At 34.2% G+C, this 20167-nt stretch overlaps 1 protein-coding gene across 1 annotated transcript in view; it reads right to left on the bottom strand.

Moving 5' to 3' along the window:
- Window positions 1-18827, bottom strand: part of LOC103251373 (GTP-binding protein Rit2) — a gene marked incomplete at its 5' end in the record, with an annotated part of 56984 nt that extends 38157 nt beyond the window's left edge. Inside the window, one exon of the mRNA XM_008049947.2 lies at window positions 18754-18827. Coding sequence (XP_008048138.2) covers window positions 18754-18827 — 74 coding nt within the window. The remainder of the gene's footprint in view (window positions 1-18753) is intronic.
- Between the last annotated feature and the right edge of the window lie 1340 nt (window positions 18828-20167).

The raw sequence follows: 20167 nt of genomic DNA on the forward strand, positions 1-20167 counted from the left end.
TACAGTAAATCAGTGCTTTCCCATGCTCTACCTACCAAAAAGGCCTTTCTGGAGTAGACTTGGCTCATGAGAGGATAAAACAATGATTGTTTTCAACTTCTTTGGTTTAAAAGGACTAATGGAAAACTCTACATAAGTTTTACTTCCATTATCTTTATCAATTTAGACTTCTATTATCTTTCTCCTCAGCTTTATCCTTTTAGAAATGTCACTTTGCAATCACCTACAACTATTATTTTTCCTTCTCAGTATAGCAGATTTAGAACACAATAACTTAGAAAGCAATAGATTGCCTTCTGTTCAATAACACTTGTATTTGGGGGCATTTCAAAGCAATTTATATCAAACAACTTACTATATGTGGAGGTCAGAAGACCAGGACATACTATTGTGTGATATGGGGAGGCTGAGTTAGAACACATGAGGTCATATTTTAACATATTTCTGAGGAAGTCAGATAAGCAGTGATTCAATTATCAGAAAAATAAGTTTGTGTGATAGTTCAAGTTGTTTCAAAATAGAGGCCACAACAGCTGTCACCATAAATTAAAATTGTTCAATAGTACTATTCTCATTTCAGCCAAGAGTTACTGCTTTTGGAAACCAAATTGTGTGCAAAGAAGGGCAGATTCTGAAGAGTTCAAGGATTAACAATTAATAGATGGATGAGTAAAAGAACAAACCAAATACACAAATGATGCCAAGTTGATACAAAATCAGAGGCCATTTGACCAAGATGGCACATGAGAATAATGGCGTGGTTATGAAATAGCGTCTTTCTTTGGTATTGAAGATGTCCTGACACCCTCTCCAGTTAAATTTTAAGAGGGTACTATCTGGTTGTGGCTTGTATGTAAGGGTCACAAAATCCTTCCACTTCTCTATGAGTTCATGACTTTCCCATGTGAAATAGTAGAGCGGTGCAAAAGTAATTGCGGTTTTTGCATTGTTGAACTTTGCCATCAGATATTGAAATGCATTATTAAATAATGTGACTTTCTTCTTTTGTGACAGCTTCCACTTAACTGCCAATGCACTCCTATTCAGGTTGTCCTCATCTCCTAAATCTTCTGTAACACTAGGTCCTATTGCAGGGATAACACTTCCACAACCAGAAGCATGCAGAAAATGCTTTCTAAGAGTTTGTCAAATCCTAAACTCCCGAAGTCAATCAGAGAAGATACTAGGACCTCTTTCTCTAGTTATATGCAGGAATTCTAATGTAATTGGTTTGGTATAGCCTAATCCTCATGATGTTTAAATTTTAATCATCTTTTTAATTGGGATCCAGTTCACATACCATAAGACTTACTATTTTAAAATACAATTCAGTGTTTTTTAGTATATTTGCAAAGTTGTACAGCCATCACCATTTAAGTCCATAACATTCTGATAATCCCCCCAAAAAGCCTCAAGCCCATTTCTTATTCCTCTTTCCTCCAGCTCCTGGCAACCACTAATCCACTTTCTATCTCTGTGGGCTTACCTATTCTGGAAAATTTATGTACGTGGAATAATATATTATGTAGTCTTTTTCATCTGGCTTCTTCCACTTAGCATAGTGTTTTCAAGCTTCATCACCTCAGGAAGTTTAAAAGCTCTCCCAGGTGAATCTAATATGCTGCTAAGACTTCTGCAAAAGGGACCATCTCCTCCCATAAAATTAATATTCATTAATATTAAAAAGAAGTATCAGAAAGAGTGATATTAAAAATAAAGTAATGAAAAATAGCAATAGAGACCAGATGATATCCTCCCAAACAACTGGGGATCAGAGGATTTAGGTTATCTTTGGGTTTGGGGGTGATCCCTTAGCACCATAAGAGCAATGCTAATATCTACCCACACTTTACATCCCTTCTGGGGGACACCCATGCTTAAAAGAAATAGGTCAAACTTCCAATAATCCAGCCAACCCTGACTCAGTGTCCCAGGAATAAGTGCTGATTGTTAAATATGTCCTTTTTTTATTCTCAATGTGTCCCCATTTACTGTCATTCTGCAGAATCTTTGGTCACTTAGGCATGAAGATAGTGTGTCTGTAACCTCCATGGACTATTCGGGCTTCGTGGCATAAGATTAAAGTTAGAAATAAATGAAACATGTACAGTACTTGAAATCTGATTTCCTCTCTGCTCCATTTCATGGGTTTGAGAGACAGCAAATCTAATCACAGATTGATCTTATTAAGGCTAATGACCTGATGATTAACAAGAGAAATGCATCTGTGGTCAAATTGCCTGTTTTAATTATTCCAAGGAGCTGCAGCATCAATAGGCAGCAGGCAGCAGTCTCTCAGAAGTGGGTGGGCTTGCACCTGGCGCCATCTCAATCATGACTCTCTTATTACCTCGCAGAGAAAATACATCCAAAAAGCTCAGATGTACTCAAAGTCTCACAACTCGTAATACACAGTATGAGGCTGAGGTGAAAAGTTTAGTCCTGATATGTATCACAGATTGCGATTGGTCCCTGGTGTCACAGAAGACTCAGGATATGAGGACAAGCTGGATAGGAGTTTGTTGGCAGGAGTTAAGTGGAGGCTGTCTCAAAGGATGAAAGCCAAAGCCTAGTCCAAAATAATCAATAAAGATCTAGAGGACAGAATGTTTACTGATGATTCAGGTAAAAGACTATTTGGCATCTGAGGTGTTCTACCACCAGGACCTCTTAGGGGCAATAAAAAACAAAGCAAACAAACACAACCAACCAACCAACCAACCAACCAAACAAACAAACAAACAAAAAACAGACCCTGGCCTTATAATAATAATCAACATCAGTTAAAAAGCAGAATAATTCAAAATGATACATGATTTAAACACTTCATATTTACTTAAAATATACAAATGTATATTCATCTTCCAATTTTTGATAGTGAGCCAACACACCCCCTTTTAAAAATAAGCCTGCCAAATGGAGTTATATTTTTGCACAAATCATCCATAATGCATCCTTCATGCTTTACATTTTGATACCATTAAAGTGGAGCAAGAATTTAAGACATTTATGAATCTAGAATCTATAAGACTTCAGAATTATAGATTTTTAAAAGCCAAATTTTAAATTGCCTTGCCAACCACTATTTCAATGACAATTTGGGAGGGAAGGGAGCAGAGACTCATGGTTAACATACCATTTCAAGACACTCAACTTAGTCTAAGTTGACTCTTATCACACTAATTTATTAGTTCATGCAATTTACTTAAATAATTGCAAAATTATGAATAACTGGTATAAACTGGTTGGAAAACAAATATTACTGATTACTAGTAAGCATGTTGGGAAAAGTTTCAGTCCACTTATAACACAAAGTGATCTTGCTGCCAGGATTTAGCAATTGAAGACATTGATCATTATAATTTTGAGAGAGAGCAGGGGTCATTGGTGGGTGAATTAAAGAGGAAGCTGGTTAAAAAGAGTGCCTGCTGTCATCGCTGGTAAGAACAGAGTGAAGTATTCTATCACAGGCTTTGGGAGGTGGGATTGTCCATATTTTTGCAAGGCTAAAAAATGAGTTCCTACTAAAGAATTTATTTCAAGTTCAGAAATTTGGAAATTTCCCAGTTTTATAAATTAAGTAGATATAGATTTCTGGTTTTAAATGTAATTTTGTGACAACAACCCGGCAACTGTCATCTATTATTCTACCTAGGGCTGAGGGTCTTGATCTGTTATGCTATGAAATACATAAAATATAATTGACAAAGTTATGTAGCATTTTAGTGCCTACATATGCATTCAGGAGCTAGAAATACCCCTTTAGCTAGTTCTGGATGCTGAAATAATAAGGATATCAATATTTATTAGTACAGAAATGTCCTCCAGCCAAAAGTAGCTAATGTAACAATACACCCCCTACTAACCGAACGTAAGTAAATTAAGAATGCTTTTCATGAAATTTGGAAAAAGGTGTGTTTATAATAAAACGAAGAGAGGATGGCAAGCTTGATAGGAATCTATTTGGCAGGAGGTAATGAAGGTCTCAAATATCATAGATAATTTGATCATGAAAAGTACTAAAATGTCAGACACTGGCAGACCATATAATATTGCCAAGTTTACAACTCCAGAACATTTCCCTAAACCCTATTCCTACATGTGAAGTGATTCTAAAGTGTGCTACCTATCTCCACCCACACAGCCAGACTACATCCTTTGCCTGAATTTCTGTAAAGGTCTCTTCATGATCTTCCTACATGTATTGTCTTCTCAAAGGTCTTTCTCTCCACTATTTCAAGCTGAATGCATATGTAGACACTAAAAGGCCACATAACTTGGTCTCCTAACAGGCTGTCAGGATAAGTTATTTGTCAAATTTAGGTTGCTGTACTTCATTTAGACTAATTGATGTGATGAAACTATTCCATCAATAAAACTTCATGATTGACTTGTACTATGAACCATTGCTTAGAAATTTAACTGTTCCAAAGAGGATCAACAGCATGATGAGGACAATATTACTCATGGAAAATAGCAATCATTTATTTCTGTCTACATTTTAGATATTTCTGGGATGATGACTAGCGAAATCACCAGGCATGTGGAGCCCTTTAAGAAATCCTCAGCTGGTATCTCTTAACTAAAGTAAACTTAGCACAAGTCAAGTTCCAAGAAAAGATGAATAAGACTATATACACTACCAACCAGATAATAAGGTAGAAAAGAATCTATTTAAGTAAATGATATTGATGATCAGTAAGTCAGAAATTTCATTTCTATAGGTTAATTGGAATGTCTTAAGACCTGTTCAAGCTTCTCTCCTCTGTGGTAGATTTCCAAAAACAAAATCTTCATGAAGAGCTATTGTTCTGAGCATCATCTCAGAAGAAAATTTAAGAATTGCCACAGAAGTCTGTATTACCTAACATCATGAGCATACTTACATGGGCAAAACTCCTACAAAACATGTAAACTTGAGAAGATTAGGGGGAAGTCATTTGAATTACTGTCAATATTTTCAGTAGCACTCATAAATGATCCTAGTTCTAGTCTAAGCTGAAGGTTGAAACCAGCAATATTAATAAGCTATAAAGATATTTTCCAACTATATTTTCTTAATGAGCCCTATACAAATGATGTAGGCTAGTGTACATACATCAAGATTATACACATTGTGCTATCATCAGCAACTTTTTTGAGTAGCATGTTTGTTTGCTTTGCATAAAGAGGAAATTTGCTTATTAGTCCCCTAAGACAGAAGAAAAATAATCTTCTATTACTAAATATACTTCTCAAAACATCATATATTTGCATATTTTTAATTAATAGATTTTTTACAAAGTTTATTTCAATGTTTAATATTACTTGTTTGTTAGGGGAGTTTTTATGCATATTACTTATGTTTTTAAAGTTTTTTCCTGTATCTTGGAGAGTCTAATTTATAGGATTGAGGACACGGGGCCATCTTCCAAGACTATATTATTCATGTAATGAACAGAGGGTATAGCTCTGGAGATTATTTTATTTTATTTTATTTTTTTTGAGTTGGAGTCTCACTCTGTCACCCAGATTGGAGTGCAGTGGCCACTCCTTGCCACCGCAGCCTCGACCTGCTGGGCTCCAGCGATCCTTCCACCTCAGCCTTCCAAGTAGCTGAAACTACAGGCGCGCACTACCACACCCAGCTAATTTTTGATGTATTGTAGAGATGAGGTCTCGTCAAGTTGCCCAGGTGGGTCTCGAACCCACGAGCTCAGGCAATCCACTCACCTCAGCCTCCCAAGGTGCAGGATTACAGGTTGAGCCACTGAGCCCGGCTTGGAGATTAATTTAAAAGTCATTCTGGATTGCAGGGTTAATACATAAAATAATAAAAAATTGAAAATAACAAGTGTATAGTCACTATATACCCACCTAGTATTTACCCTAATTCCCCAATGTAAAAGCAATTCAAAAACTTTAGCGACACAAATTCTATATTTTTTTTTTCTTCTCTCAAAGTTTAATGAATGCCTGGCTAGAAATATCATTAAGATTTTTACCAGTTACTCTGGAAGTTGAGTTTTGGAAATAATTGGATAGTAAGGCTGGACATTTATTGCTGGACATATATACTCAGGTTTAAGAAAGAAATGCTGAATCCCTAATATGATTTCATTCATATTGGAAATTCTTATCAAGACTTAGACCATTCAGCCAAGCTTAATGTAATACTATATTCCACTAATTGACATTTGCAACCACTAATTTATCCTAACTACAATTAGAATGAGAGATAAAGGAGCAACTGTGGTACCTGAGACCAACTCAAGAGAACAGTGTGCAGTTGTAAAATCATCACATTAATATATTGTGAAGATGTGCGATTTCCATGATTGACTTGTCCCTACAGTTAAATTTTATAATCTCATCCTTTGAGTCACTGGGTATGTTGCTATTTAAGCTATGTGTTTCTATGGTCTCACCAGAGCCAGAAAGTGGAAGAATCAATAATTCTTCTTTAATTGTCACAAATACTAAAATGGAGTTATCTGACATTTTAATGTCTGTTAGTGGGATCGCCTCCCCACATTGTATTCTCTCAGAAGGAAGAGACATTAGGCATTTTACATAGTACTGTCCATAGAGTTTCTGTAAATTTATTGGTTGTATTGCCTTTCTATAGTTTAACAAGAATATAATGTTAAACTGGATTTTGCTCATTATTTGTTTTAGACAAAAATTACCATCTTACCTGTATCTTGGTGTTTTTTTTAATTGTTCCATAACTCAACGTCTTTTCTCTAAATTTCAGATATGAGAATTATAGAGGAAAATGTTCTGGAGTGAAATCATCAGTAACTATGAAAGCAAACTTCTACCATTCATACACATGAAACCTGCCTGATATAAAATACTCATTCTACCAGGAAGCACTTTGGGTTTCCCAGAATAGTAAGTTAATTTTGAAAGCAAGGATATCTGCAAAGAAAAGTAATACCACTTTGGATTTTACAGTAAATGAAGCTTTCCTGTATTATAGCAGGACAATAAAAGACAACAAAATAATGGGAAGTGAAAACCCGTTTAAAATGGCTTTTATCCTTTGAGGGTGTCAGTTCATAAGCCCATTAAAATATTACTGGTAAAAACACATTTTGAATTTCAATTAGATATTTTGACTTTCATTTGAAATTTGAAGGGATTCAAGAAAAGAGAACAGCATTTTTGGAAAATAAATGGAAAGATCCTCTACTACTGCCAGAGTCACTCACAGAAGTAATTTGTCTTAGAAAATGAAAGTGTGTTTATCTGAACAAACTTTGAGAGTCATATGGCTTTGCTTCAAAGTAGAAAGTAGGGTGCAACATTTTTGGCTTAGGAACCTGGCAGGAAAAACATGTCTTTTGATTTCTTAGTGATACCAAAGACATTTATTAGCCTAGTGGGTGGACCCATCATTTAACTTCAAACTGTCATTCTAGTATAGACCCCCTATTACTGTGAGGAGTCTCTGAATGAGGCATTCATTATCATTTTCTTTTGCATTAAAAAATTTAGAATTCAGAAGATACTAGTATACAAATAAACTTAACAAACAGTCTCCAGAATAATCCTATATAAAGTAACTCCTCATCAAATTCTATTTAAGATAATATTTTTTTACCTACTTGGAAGGCACTTAATGGCTCGGGGACAATATATTTTTCAACTCTTTTGGTCACAGTTTGCTTTCAGTTTTCTCATTAAAGTCACATTTAGCACCCTGGCTACATGTAGTTGGTCCAAGGAATAATTCAAGTTCCTTAATTAAGAGCATTTAAGCACTGCTGCTGCTTAGCTACCTAACTGATTTCTAATGGAAAAATTTGGTTTCCCAAACTCTATCCTTTTTCTGATTTTCAAATGAAATGCAGCACACTTATTTCCCATGACCTTTGAAGATTCTTAGGAATAAGAATACGTTTAATAGAATATAAGTTCACCAGGGTTCTTGAACCAGAAAAATTCAGGATATATTATTTTCTTCTGCAATTGATTGAAAAAGGTACATAATTAAGAAGTAACTACAATATAGCTAACAACACACCAGTCAGAGATGGTGACATGATAGAAGATAGAATCCCTAACTTAATCATTTTTTAATCTTAGAAAGGAAATTAATTGACCTATTTAGATTTCAACATATTAGCTATAAAGTATGACATATGGCAAACAAAATTATGAGAGGTCATTTCTGAGATATCATTTTAGGGCTGAGCTGCGATATGGAGTCTCAGTAGACTAGGCCAACCCTAAATGGAGTCACACATGCTGGGTGCCAAGTAATAAATCTGAATTCTGTAATAAGTCAGTTTTCCTAACAAACAAACAAGCAAGTAAGCAAACAGAGATTCACAGCAATGAATAAGAAGGGGCCTAGTTTAGCTGAGATGGCAAGGTAAGAAAGTTTCCTCTGTCTTAACCTTGTAAAGAAAGTAACTTCAAAAGAACCAATCTGCTTTTCACTCCTTATTTTTTATTTTCTTCAGCTTTTTTCTGTCTATAAAGCCAGTCTTCTCTGCTCAGCTCATTGGAACACACATTCTCTTTTATAGAATGAGGTGTTGCCCAATTCCAGAATTATAAAGAAAAGCCAATTAGATCTTTAAACTAAAGTTATTGTAACTTTGTCTTTTGACAAATATAAGGACTTTGTTGTTTCCTAGGTGATTCTGTACTGAATCCTGTCTATAAGTAAACCCAACCACGTTAAAGTTTATATTTCTGGATAAGGCTTTTCCCTCTTATATATATATGTTCCCAACCCGCTTAGAAATATAATATAGAAAGACACATCAAGCTTCTTCCTTAAGCCTTGAATTAGTTTCAAGAACTCAGTTTTCCATTTATTTTCTTCTGGTTTCTGTCCTGACTCCTATAGCTTTCTAGATATATTGGATACTCCCAGTATACCCAGAATCCTTCTCACTCTCCAGCAACCACCCTCTAAAAAATACACACAGAAGTTTAATATCATAATATTGCTATAGTCATGAACAAAGAAAAAATAAATCAAAGAAAAAATGTTGTTAATACTGTTGTTTTGGTCTTGAAATTCTTCTATTTCTATAAGGTCTATCTCTGATGGCAGACATTATTATGTGTGTGTTTTTCTTTTCACAGACTATTGAGAGGTTGTGCATATAAATATACTTCATGATATAAACAGCTTGTTAGGAGAAGTCTTCCTGATTTATATTTCTCTAGTTATTATTCTACCTGAGCAAAAAATGATTGATTTTCATTCTTACAACTTAATTGAGAGCTATTAATAGCATTTTCTCTCAACCAGCCAGTACATCTTGCCTCTACTACTAAGTTGCAAACTTCATGAGGGCAGGAAACATTTTAAACTTGTTTGAATCTTTCATAGTTATTAATACTATTCAGAGAATATTGTCAATGTCCAATATAGAATAGTTCACTGTTAAATGAATGAACAAACCCGTTTTGAGAGTGATAGCATATTAGAACACAAAATGCTTCAAATAATATTTAATCCAAGCTCTTTGTTTTAAAAACAGGGAGACAATCACAGAGACATTAGTTTTTCTAAACTAATGCTACGAATCCCATTTGTGTCAGACGTAGGCAAACGACATGCCATATGATCTATATGTTTCATTAATTCTCATTGAGTAGTTATTCTTAACTTCATATTATTACTATACTAGAATTACAGCTAGTTGTATGGGCTAAACCTCTGGCTCTCCTTAATTTGATCATTCATATAGATAACAAATAGAATGCTATATTGTTATTTTTACATTATTTAAATCCATTCCCTAGTGATCAATATATTAGCAAATCAAGAAAAAACTGAAAACAAACACCACTAATATTTAGAATTAGAAAAGATAAAACCCTTTATGTAAAATATTATAAGAATGTAATGAAAGACAAAAATATGGGGGTCAACAAATTGTTAACTTGATGGCTTTCTTTTTTTTGTTTTTCCAGATTCCTCCATGATGAACAATAAATATTTGATTTATTGTTCTTGCCTGTATTCTGTACTAGTTTCCAAATATGTCTCTTTTAATCATAAGGTCACTGACATTGTCAAAAAAGTAATAGCAAGCACCACCACTCAGGGGTAGTCCAGCATATTCAATCTCACAGAAACAGCTTTTAGGAGAGGTAATATAGCCATTTCATTGTATGATTTTAGAAATGACCCATGGGCATAATGCTAGGATGACTCCAACTTCGGCGTTTAGAATCCACATAACCATCGATAAACCACTTAACTCTTCTGAGCCCCAGTGTCTTTATTTGTAAACTGAGGAAATTGAAATATATGACCCTCTAAAGTACCTTCTAGTTTTTAGCATCCATAATTATAGCAATTTACATGGACATTAAACAGAAACATTCATAAATTGACTGCAGAGTTTCTGCTGGGAACTGTTTATAGTGAAAGTTCTGTCTGCACAGTGGCCCAGCAGTAATTACAGGATGCAAAGTTCTGTTATTGTCCACGCCAAAAACAGAGTACTGAAGGACATGCTGTGAATTAATGGCAACCAGTAAACTGAGGTACAAGTAATTAGGTCATTGAATGACATTCTGCTTTCCAACTATTTCTATGAAAAGTATACTTTAGAGCATCTTGGTCGTCATTTTAGTTAGTACTTTTACGCCAACTATAAACCAAGGTTTTTTAAATTTGGCAAGTTGAATCTTGAAATTGCCAAGTTTCAGCTAAAAATATAAATGAAAAATAGAAATCTTAATGTTATACATATCACACTGATGAGTAATTAGATGCTAAAAGAATGCTTTGATAAGGACATTCACTATTTATGAGAAAAAGATAAAGAGGTGATATGCAAAATACATGGTAATGAAATTCAACATTTCTTCAGTTTTGCAACTATATTCTTAACGTGAAAAAGCGAAAATATAATTTCTTCAAGTGATTTTATTTCCTTTATTTTATTTGTTATTATGGAACAATTATCCCAGCATTGTAAACCATGTTGAAAATGTGAAATGCACATATAGAGACAGATATGTACAGATGAACATATAATCTCACATAGTTGCCTCTTTTTTTTTTTTTTTTTTTTTTTGAGCTGGAGTCTCATTCTGTCGCCCAGATTGGAGTGCAGTGGCCGCTCCCGGTCACCGCAGCCTCGACCTGCTGGGCTCCGGCGATCCTTTCATCTCAACCTTCCAACTGTAGCTGGAACTACAGGCGTGCGCTACCACACCCGGCTAATTTTTTTGATTTATTGTAGAGATGAGGTCTCACCAAGTTGCCCAGGTGGATCTCGAACCCTCGGGCTCAGGCAATTCACTCACCTCAGCCTCCCAAGGCACGGGATTACAGGCTGAGCCACGGAGCCCAGCTAGTTGCCTCTTAAATATACAAAATTATTAAGAATATTGTGATTGGCTTCTGTAAATGTTTTGTAATTCTCTTATAGTTTATGTTCTAGAAATTTTTTTTCCCCTGAGTCAATAGACGTATTAGCCCTTAAGACATACTTTAAAATAATCATTTTGTGTAAATGTTTTTCTAAATTGCACAATTTTTGTCTCCTTTAGGAGAAAATGGCCAAATAATAATGAATAATGAATAATAGTTTAATACTGCTATTTATGAATATAATTATTACACCTAGTTGTAGAAATGCTTACCTTTGCAGCAAATGATCCAAGATTCACGTTTCTAAGATATTTTTTGTGTTCTATCTTGTATTTTAAAATTTTCTTTTTCTTAGACTACAAATTGTCAGTTTATTTTACTATTAAAATATTTGCTTCCAGAAACCCACTTCTGAAATGTAGTTCTCAAAATCATCAGCTGAATAAAAATAGGCAACCAGCATGCTATATCTGACACCAATATCAAATAGACCCAGAAATATAACCTGAGAGTCTCCTTTGCTATAACCGAGTTAAAAAACAATATAAACATTTTATTTTGTGGATATTTTTGACATTTTTTTGGCTACGATAAATTATTTTTGTTTGACTCCTGGCTTCTGGTCTTGCTTATTATAATAAGTTTCTTTTTCCAGTTTGCATATTTAAATAAAAGGCAGTTTTATAGCCATGTTTTAGAGCCACTGTGCTGAAGAAGAGCACCGGTAGTTTGTAACTTGGATGACTATGTAAGTTATCCTTCAAACTTGAATACTTTTCAGTGAAATGCACTGTTAAATAAAGAATTAAACAGCATGAATTGCTAGGTACCAACTAGGAATGTCCTTGGAAAATCAGAATTCATGACCATCTGTTTGCAGTAATGTTAATAGCACACTGTTTTCAAGCATCTGAAACCCAACACAATGGATCACCATGACCTTGTCCTATTTTCCGAGATCAAAGGCTGTTGATTAGTTCTTTCAGATGAGAATGTGAGTATGGTTGTAAAAGTGCTCCGTTTTTCCATAGTTAGTGCTGGCTTGGCCTTTGCTGATTCTTTTAATGGCAGTGCTGATCGTGTCAGTTCACTCTTAAATATCTGGTTATATATTTAAATATTATTTTTAAAAATTTGTTTTTAGTTTTTTCTCATATATTTCTTATGACTATATAGCAAATCTTTCTGATAAAGTCCGATTTCTAGAGTTGGAAGGGTTTCTTAAAATGTGTCTTACTTCTAAATGGACTAAGTGATACCTGCATGGAGTAACTTGAGAGGTACATGGAGGGAATACACATTTTAGGGTTATTGTTATAGGAAATCTGTATTAGAGTCTGATGTTGAGTATGCATCAATGAGAAGTACACTGGAGGATGTAGCAGAAAAAGAGGAGAAATCTCTGCACTTCCTTAGTGTCATCATCCTAGTAGGAATGCATCCAATTGAAAAAAGCTCTTGGTAAACTGAAGATTGGGACCATTCTGAAAGCCTGCTTTCTCATGTCTTTCCATTCTGATGTGATATTGCTTACATTGACTCTTAGTAAATTAGTCAGCATATATCAAGTAACCGAAACTAACACAGTGTAATAAAAGCTGAATGAAGAGTTGGGACCTGTGTGTAGACACTAGGATATAATTAGTGAGGAGCTATCCTAAGCATCCTTCTAATAGAAACTCTTCATTATTCTCAGAACTTTATTTTTAGTGTGGAAACAATTCTAGGCGAGGTTTTGGTTTTTGTACCTTAAAGTCTTCATAGTCATTTTTGGAATGGGATGATTCCCAAAGACATTATCATGCCCTAAAATATTCTCTCTAGGGATAACCTAGAAACTAGGGGGAAATAAAAGAAAAAACATGGTTTGTGGCTAAAAAGTAGTTTGAGCTTTTGAGAAGAATTATATAAAAAGCAGGCTAGTTGTAATTTAGAAAATCAGTGTTTACATCTGGAAGATACTTTAGAGATCAAGTCTAATTCCATCATTTCACAGATGAGTAAATTAGTTCTAGATTAGCTCAGGGACTTGCTTTGATTGCAGAATTTGTTAGGGACTAAATTGAATAACAAATTACAACTGTGTTTTCCTTTGTTCCAGAATGATTTAATCCAGGCAGGAGCCAGGTACGGGCAAGGCCTATATGTAGGGAGTTTCAGTCATTGGATATGTTAGCAGGTGAAAAAAAAAAAAAAGGAATCAGGTATTTGGAAAATTACTTTGATTATTTCTAAGAAGGATGAGAATGACTCAATAAATTTATTATTAAATTGAAATTACTATATATTTTTTGCTAGAGTTTCACTTAAATATACTTATTATTGTTATTGTGATTATCATTTTGAGTCCACATTTCACTCTATCACCCAGGCTGGAGTGCAATGGCATGATCATGGCTCACTGCAGCCTCAATTTTCTGGGCTCAGTGATCCTTTCACCTCAGCCTCCCAAGTAGCTGGAACTGCAGGCAATTTTTTTTTATTTATTTATTTTGGGGGGAGGTAGAGATGAGATCTTGTTGTGTTGACTCGGCTTGTCTCAAACTCCAGGGCTCAAGGGATCCTCCCACCTTGGCTTCCCAAAGTTCTGGGATCACATGTGTGAGCCAAGGTGCCAATCCTCTTGTTATTTTTTTTTAAGCTTCTCTTCATGAAGTTTTGATTTAGATACTTTAGGTATCAGAGATAACCTATTTTCAAAACGTATATACATCTACCATAGTCCTTATCATAATTTGCCCAAGTTTTTAATTTAGTGTGCCACCATTGCCCAAACTTCAAGCATTTTGGAGAGATGCAATTTTATTCTATTCTTAATTTTCTTGTCCTGTGTCAGTCCCTGGTACACATTAAGTTCTTCCATGAAATAAGTGAAATAAGGGGAGTAAGAATGGGGATGTGAATGGATTCTAGTCACAGCTGGCTTAAGAATTTGCTACAATCTCTTACATAATCATAAAACTTCTATGAGCCTTCATTTTTCCATTTATAAAATGAGTAATAACTTTTTCAAGGGATAGATTTGGAACCAATATATAGAAACTATGAAGAAATTTTTAGCTCATTACAAAAGAAAAAAAAACCACATAAATCTCTAATAATTAAGTTTCACAAAAGCAGTGCTTGTCTGCTTCTAAAAAACAGAAATCTTGACCAATGAAGGACAGCAAACATAGGCTTAATGAGCATTTGGTGAGAAAATTAAGCACTGAAAAAAATAATTGAAAAGCAGGAAGGATGGTTAGAGTAAAAGTTCTTTTTAATCTAAGATTTAGTGAAGCCCAACTTTTCTTCCTTGGGATTATCATGGCATTTCAAGGTTCATGTACAGCATGATGAGATGCAGAACATGCTACCCTAAACCATGGCACCTTGAAAATTGAGAATACCTCAAAAGACAAAAAGTATTTTTGAACTTCTCCCACTACATCTCTTTTGGAGATCCTCATTTGGCAGGTGTCTGGCCTATACTCAGAGGAAAGGAATATTGTAAAGAGAGGCCAAAAAAGAATCTGAAAACGCAGGCCTTGGTGAGTTCTCTCCCAGTTTATTACCTTTTATGTCATATCCCCTTTCTTTTTCTTACCAATCTTACTTGACATGACTTCTCTCTTCATCAAATCTGAGCACAAAAATACACAGTTCTCCACAGGTCTTTGTGTCTTCATTTTGGAAAGTTCTCATGTCATGTAAAGCTTTTATTTAACAAAAGAACTATGTTTATCTATTGTTACTGTGTCCCTATCTTTGGTTATAGCGCTGACAGCCATGATCCTTGCAATGGACAAAGAAAATATATTACTTGTTCTTTCCTACAAGCACAAACATGAAACACATTGAGACTTGGCCTCCAATATTGCCACCAAGAGGACAGTCATTTCATTTCTCTGTGTAATGCTTTATGCAAATTCTAGGTGGTGACATTAATAATAGCTTTTCTATCTACCTCCTGGGTTTGTTGTAAGGAGAGGAGATATGTTGAAATATAACATATGTTGGAAATTAATAGTACCAAAAAGAAAACAGGTAATATTATTAAAAATATTTCAATGTGGTTGTCTCCTGTTCCCTAAAAGAACATAAGTTCTGCTAAATCAACTGAATAGACCACCTCCTGCATGTAAGGGTTTAATAATAGTTTGGAAGCCAACACATTACCATCTGTTTAGCCTGATGTACTCCTGACTATGTTTGGCTGTATTTGAGACTAGGATTAAAAAATATTTAAAGGTATGCAAATTTAATAGCTTTATCATTTTGTGTGTTTGCAAGTTTCTTGATATTACCAAAGCATACACTCTCAGACTTAGATTTATCTTTCATCACTCGCCACTTCACCCACAAACAAGTAGTATTATTTATCTCCAGCCATACTGAACTAACAATTGCTCCATTACTAAGCCATATTGATCACCTATTGCCACAATAATGCCTCAAGACCAACCACTTCAAACTCAGGGGCGTAAAATGACTAGTATTCATGATTTCTCTAGCTCACAAGTTTGGATGATGTGTGGGGCAGATCTTTGTTACTTTCTTTGAGCTGTGTTTAGGTTACCTTTTCAAGTTTTCTCATTCTCCGGGTACCAAGGGCGACCTGCAACATTTTCTTCTCTTGGGGAGTGGCAGAAGTACATTTAGTACCCCCAAAGACTTTGGCCCAATACCAGCAGATTGTCTAATCTGCCTGCACTCTATTGACCTAAGCAATGACAAGGCCAAGCCTATATCAATGGGGAAGATAAATATACTGGCTATTCGCCATTACATTAGCATCATGTTGGGACCAGCGAGTCTGAATGACCATTCAACAGATGAAGGATTTCACTTTCTACCAAAGTGTAATTCTAGTTGAGAATTTCCAGTCTTGCAGCTTTTCCCAAAACGGTTTCCCAAAACAGTCTTTTTTGGTTTGAGGATTACAGTGGTGATAAACTCCCTACTATACTGAGTGGAATTTAACCTACTCAGTGCTCCAAGTAGGCCTCTAGTTCTGAAAAACAAGTAGACTTCCCCTTAGATAAAACAGCCCTATCAAATAACTGAAATAACTTTTTCCATTCTAAATATTACCAAAGGCTTTAACAGTCTCCTCCCAATAGGCCCACTGTCCAAACGTCCCTGGAAACAAGTGAGTTTGTTAATATACAGATATCAAATAGCCTTTATATAACTCATAAATATAGAAATAGAATGCCTATTCCTCATGGCTCACACACTATCAATATTCCAATTAATGCAGTGTTTTTTATTTTTGTGTGTGTGTTTTAGGGTTTTTTTTGAGTTGGAGTCTTACTCCATAGACCATGTTCACGGCCACCCCAACGTCGACCTGCTGGGCTCAGGCAATCCGTCTGCCTTAGCCTCCCAAGTAACTGAAACTACAGGCGTGCACTACCACACATGGCTAATTTTTTATTTATTGTAGAGATGAGGTCTCACCATGCTGCCCAGTCTGGTCTCAAATCTGTGGGCTCAGGCAAAACAAAATGTTTTTAAATTATTCAAATCTTTAAGTACAATGGAAATTATATAATGAAGACCTGAGTATACATCACCTAGTTCTTCAACTATTAGTAATTTCTTATATTCAACTAGAACTTTAATAAAACATACATCATTATACATACAGGTGAAGTCTACTTTGTATCTTTCTTTTTCCCAATTTCTCCTCTTTGCCCACAAGAGGTAACCACCAAAATATACATTTTATAAAAAATTATCACATTCTAACCCACAAAGCAAAAGTCTACGTACATCAAATAATCAATCACTACAAACCACATTCCTTGCAATTAGACTAGAAACCAATTAAAATACATAAACAACATGTGTATGTGAAAAGAACCCTTACTCATATTGATGACAGCATTACATTTAAGTCAAATGTGTTTTTGAAGTTTCTCCAATTCTACTAACTTTTGATTCAATACTTACTCACCAAAGAGCATTAAAACTCTCTACTGTATATAATTTTATATTTATAAAATGTTTTATTTTCAGCTCTGTCCATTTGACCAGATTATTACAGATTATAATTTTAAAATAGTTTTGATAGTGTTTTTCATTACAAATTAGCACTTATATATACTTTAATAATACTTTGTGCACAAATTCTATTTTGCTTGATTTGCCTCCCTTTGGTTTGGTTACATTTTACTACTTTTAAAAAATTCTTTGATTTTCCATCTTTCTGTACTTTTATCTGTCTTTTAAATGTTATTATAGCCGGGCTCCGTGGCTCAGCCTGTAATCCCGCACCTTTGGGAGGCTGAGGTGAGTGGATTGCCTGAGTCCGCGGGTTCGAGACTCACCTGGGCAGTGAGACCTCATCTCTACAATAAATAAAAAAATCAGCCGGGCATGGTAACGCATGCCTGTAATTCCGGCTACTTGGAAGGCTGAGGCAGAAGGATTGCCGGAGCCCAGCAGGCGAGGCTGTGGTGGCCGGGAGCGGCCACTGCACTCCAGTCTGGGTGACAGAGTGAGACTCCAATTAAAAAATAAAATAAAATAAAATAATAAAAATAAATGTTATTATATTATGAAATATGACAATGACAATACTAGCTTATTCTGAAAGAGATTCATTTCAATTTATTTTAATTTCTGGTATTTTTATATGTATGTATTATATTATACATCCTCTTTACCTTGTTTTTTCTTTCTTTTCTGTTTCATATTGTATTAACAACATTTTGTCTATTCTTCCATTTCCCTTTTGTTTGTTTTTAAGTTATATGGAGCTTGTCCAGCATTTAATATATATATTTATATTTATAATAATATTATTTTTAAAATTTGATGTTAAAAAAACACCTATCCTCCTTCTAAATACAGCAAGGATTTTGAGATCTTTTGATGCTGTATATTTTCTCACAATTTACTTATAATTGTGGTGTAGTATTTTAGTTTTATCTTTATTTGTATAGCATAATCTTTTTTCTCCTCCTTTTCAACTAGTTTGCAAACTAATATATTAGGTAATGTTAAATCCTGATTCTGTCATATTCCATCAAATTGTCTCCTTAGTCTTGGTTCCATGAACATATTTGGTAAGCAGACCTTTCTTTTATATATTCTTCTAAAATTCTATAATAAAAATCATTATCAAAATAGAATATAGAGTATAAAATAGAATATGGAACAGAGTTATGAGAGAGAATAATACACTATTTTATTAATTTAATAATTTTATTGGCTAAATTACATGTATAATTTTATATTCAGAAAATTGAAAACATTTTGAAAAATTGTGGTTGGTGAGTAATGGATAACATTTTTAAGCCAATTCTCTTTCAATTTAATTCCCGATTGCTATCACAAATCTGTTCTTACTCATTTGTGTTAAATCTATTTGAGGTTTAAACATAAAATGGTCTCAGAGATTTGAAAGACTTAAGAAAATCACCTACCTGGCCAGCAGTGTCCAAAATGTCCAAATACGCTGGCTCATTGTCAATCCTGACCTGGGTCTTATAAGCATCTTCTGCAAAACACAAGACAGAGTTTACATGTAAATATTTCAATTTAAAAAATGCATGGTTATTTTTTAGATTTCATAACAAACTGGAATTTTTAAGTACACTTCTAAGTAAGAGATCAGATATGTTTCTCAATTAGCAAGTACATGTTGAAAAGATGTGTAACCTAGGAAAATATAGAAAAATGAGTTTCTGCTTAAAGTGAAGCCAATATATAGCTCTTTCATCAGGAGAATTTTATGTTTGGAGTGACTCAAATGATGTTAACTAGATAACAGCCCATGGAACAAATATATCTATTATTTCCTAACAATGCACAATAAGACTGCATTCTAACATTATAATGGTAAAAGACTGAAAGCTTTTCTTGGAAGATCAGCAACAAGACAAAGCAGTCTGTCCCCGCTTCTTTTATTTAACATAGTACAAGAAGTCATAATCAAAAAAATTAGGTAAATAAATAAATAAATAAATACATCACCCGAATTGGAAAAGGATTAAAACTATTTCTGTTCAAAGACAACATGATTCTGTATTTAGAAATTTTAAACATTCTGCAAACACACACGTATAACACCTAAATGAATTCAGTAAAGTTTCAGGGTATAAAATAAATAAGCAAAAATCAAAAATGTTTCCATACACTAACAATAAACGAGACAAAAAGAAAATTTAAAAATCAATTCCATTTACGACAGCATCAAAAAAAAAAAAAAATACTTAGTAGTAAACTTAACCAAGGATGTGAAGACTTGTCCCTTGAAAACTATAGAATGTAGTTGAGAGAAATTAAAGCATACATAAATAAGCGGAAAGAGATTCTGTGTTTATGGATTGAAAGACAATATTGTTAAGATGTTAAAACTGTCCCAAACAGTCTACAGATATAATGCAATCCCTATCAAAACCTTCACTTTGTTGAATGTAGTCATTTTTTAAAAAGCCATTCAAAAGAACCCCAATAGCCAAAACAATTTTGGAAAAAAACAAGCAAACAAGGCTTGAGGTTTTTATAGTTCATGATTTCAAAATTTATTTCACACTTTAATAATAAAAACACTGTGGGACTGACATAAAAACAGACATATAGACCACTGAAATAGAACAGAAATTGTAGAAATAAACCTTTGCATATATGTTCAAGTGATTTTCAGCAAACATGCTAAGACCTATTAATGTGGAAAGAGCAGTCTTTTTGCAAATGTCACTGGAATAACTGAATATCCACATGCAAAAGAATGAAGTTGGATGCTCACCTTACACCATATAAAAAAATTAACTCTACATGGATCAAAGACCTAAACATAAGAGCTAAAACTGTAAAATTCTTAGAAGAAAGCATAGG

The sequence above is a fragment of the Carlito syrichta genome, unplaced genomic scaffold (genome assembly GCF_000164805.1).
Source record: "Carlito syrichta isolate Samal-C Ts95f unplaced genomic scaffold, Tarsius_syrichta-2.0.1 Scaffold142580, whole genome shotgun sequence".
Classification (NCBI taxonomy): domain Eukaryota; kingdom Metazoa; phylum Chordata; class Mammalia; order Primates; family Tarsiidae; genus Carlito; species Carlito syrichta.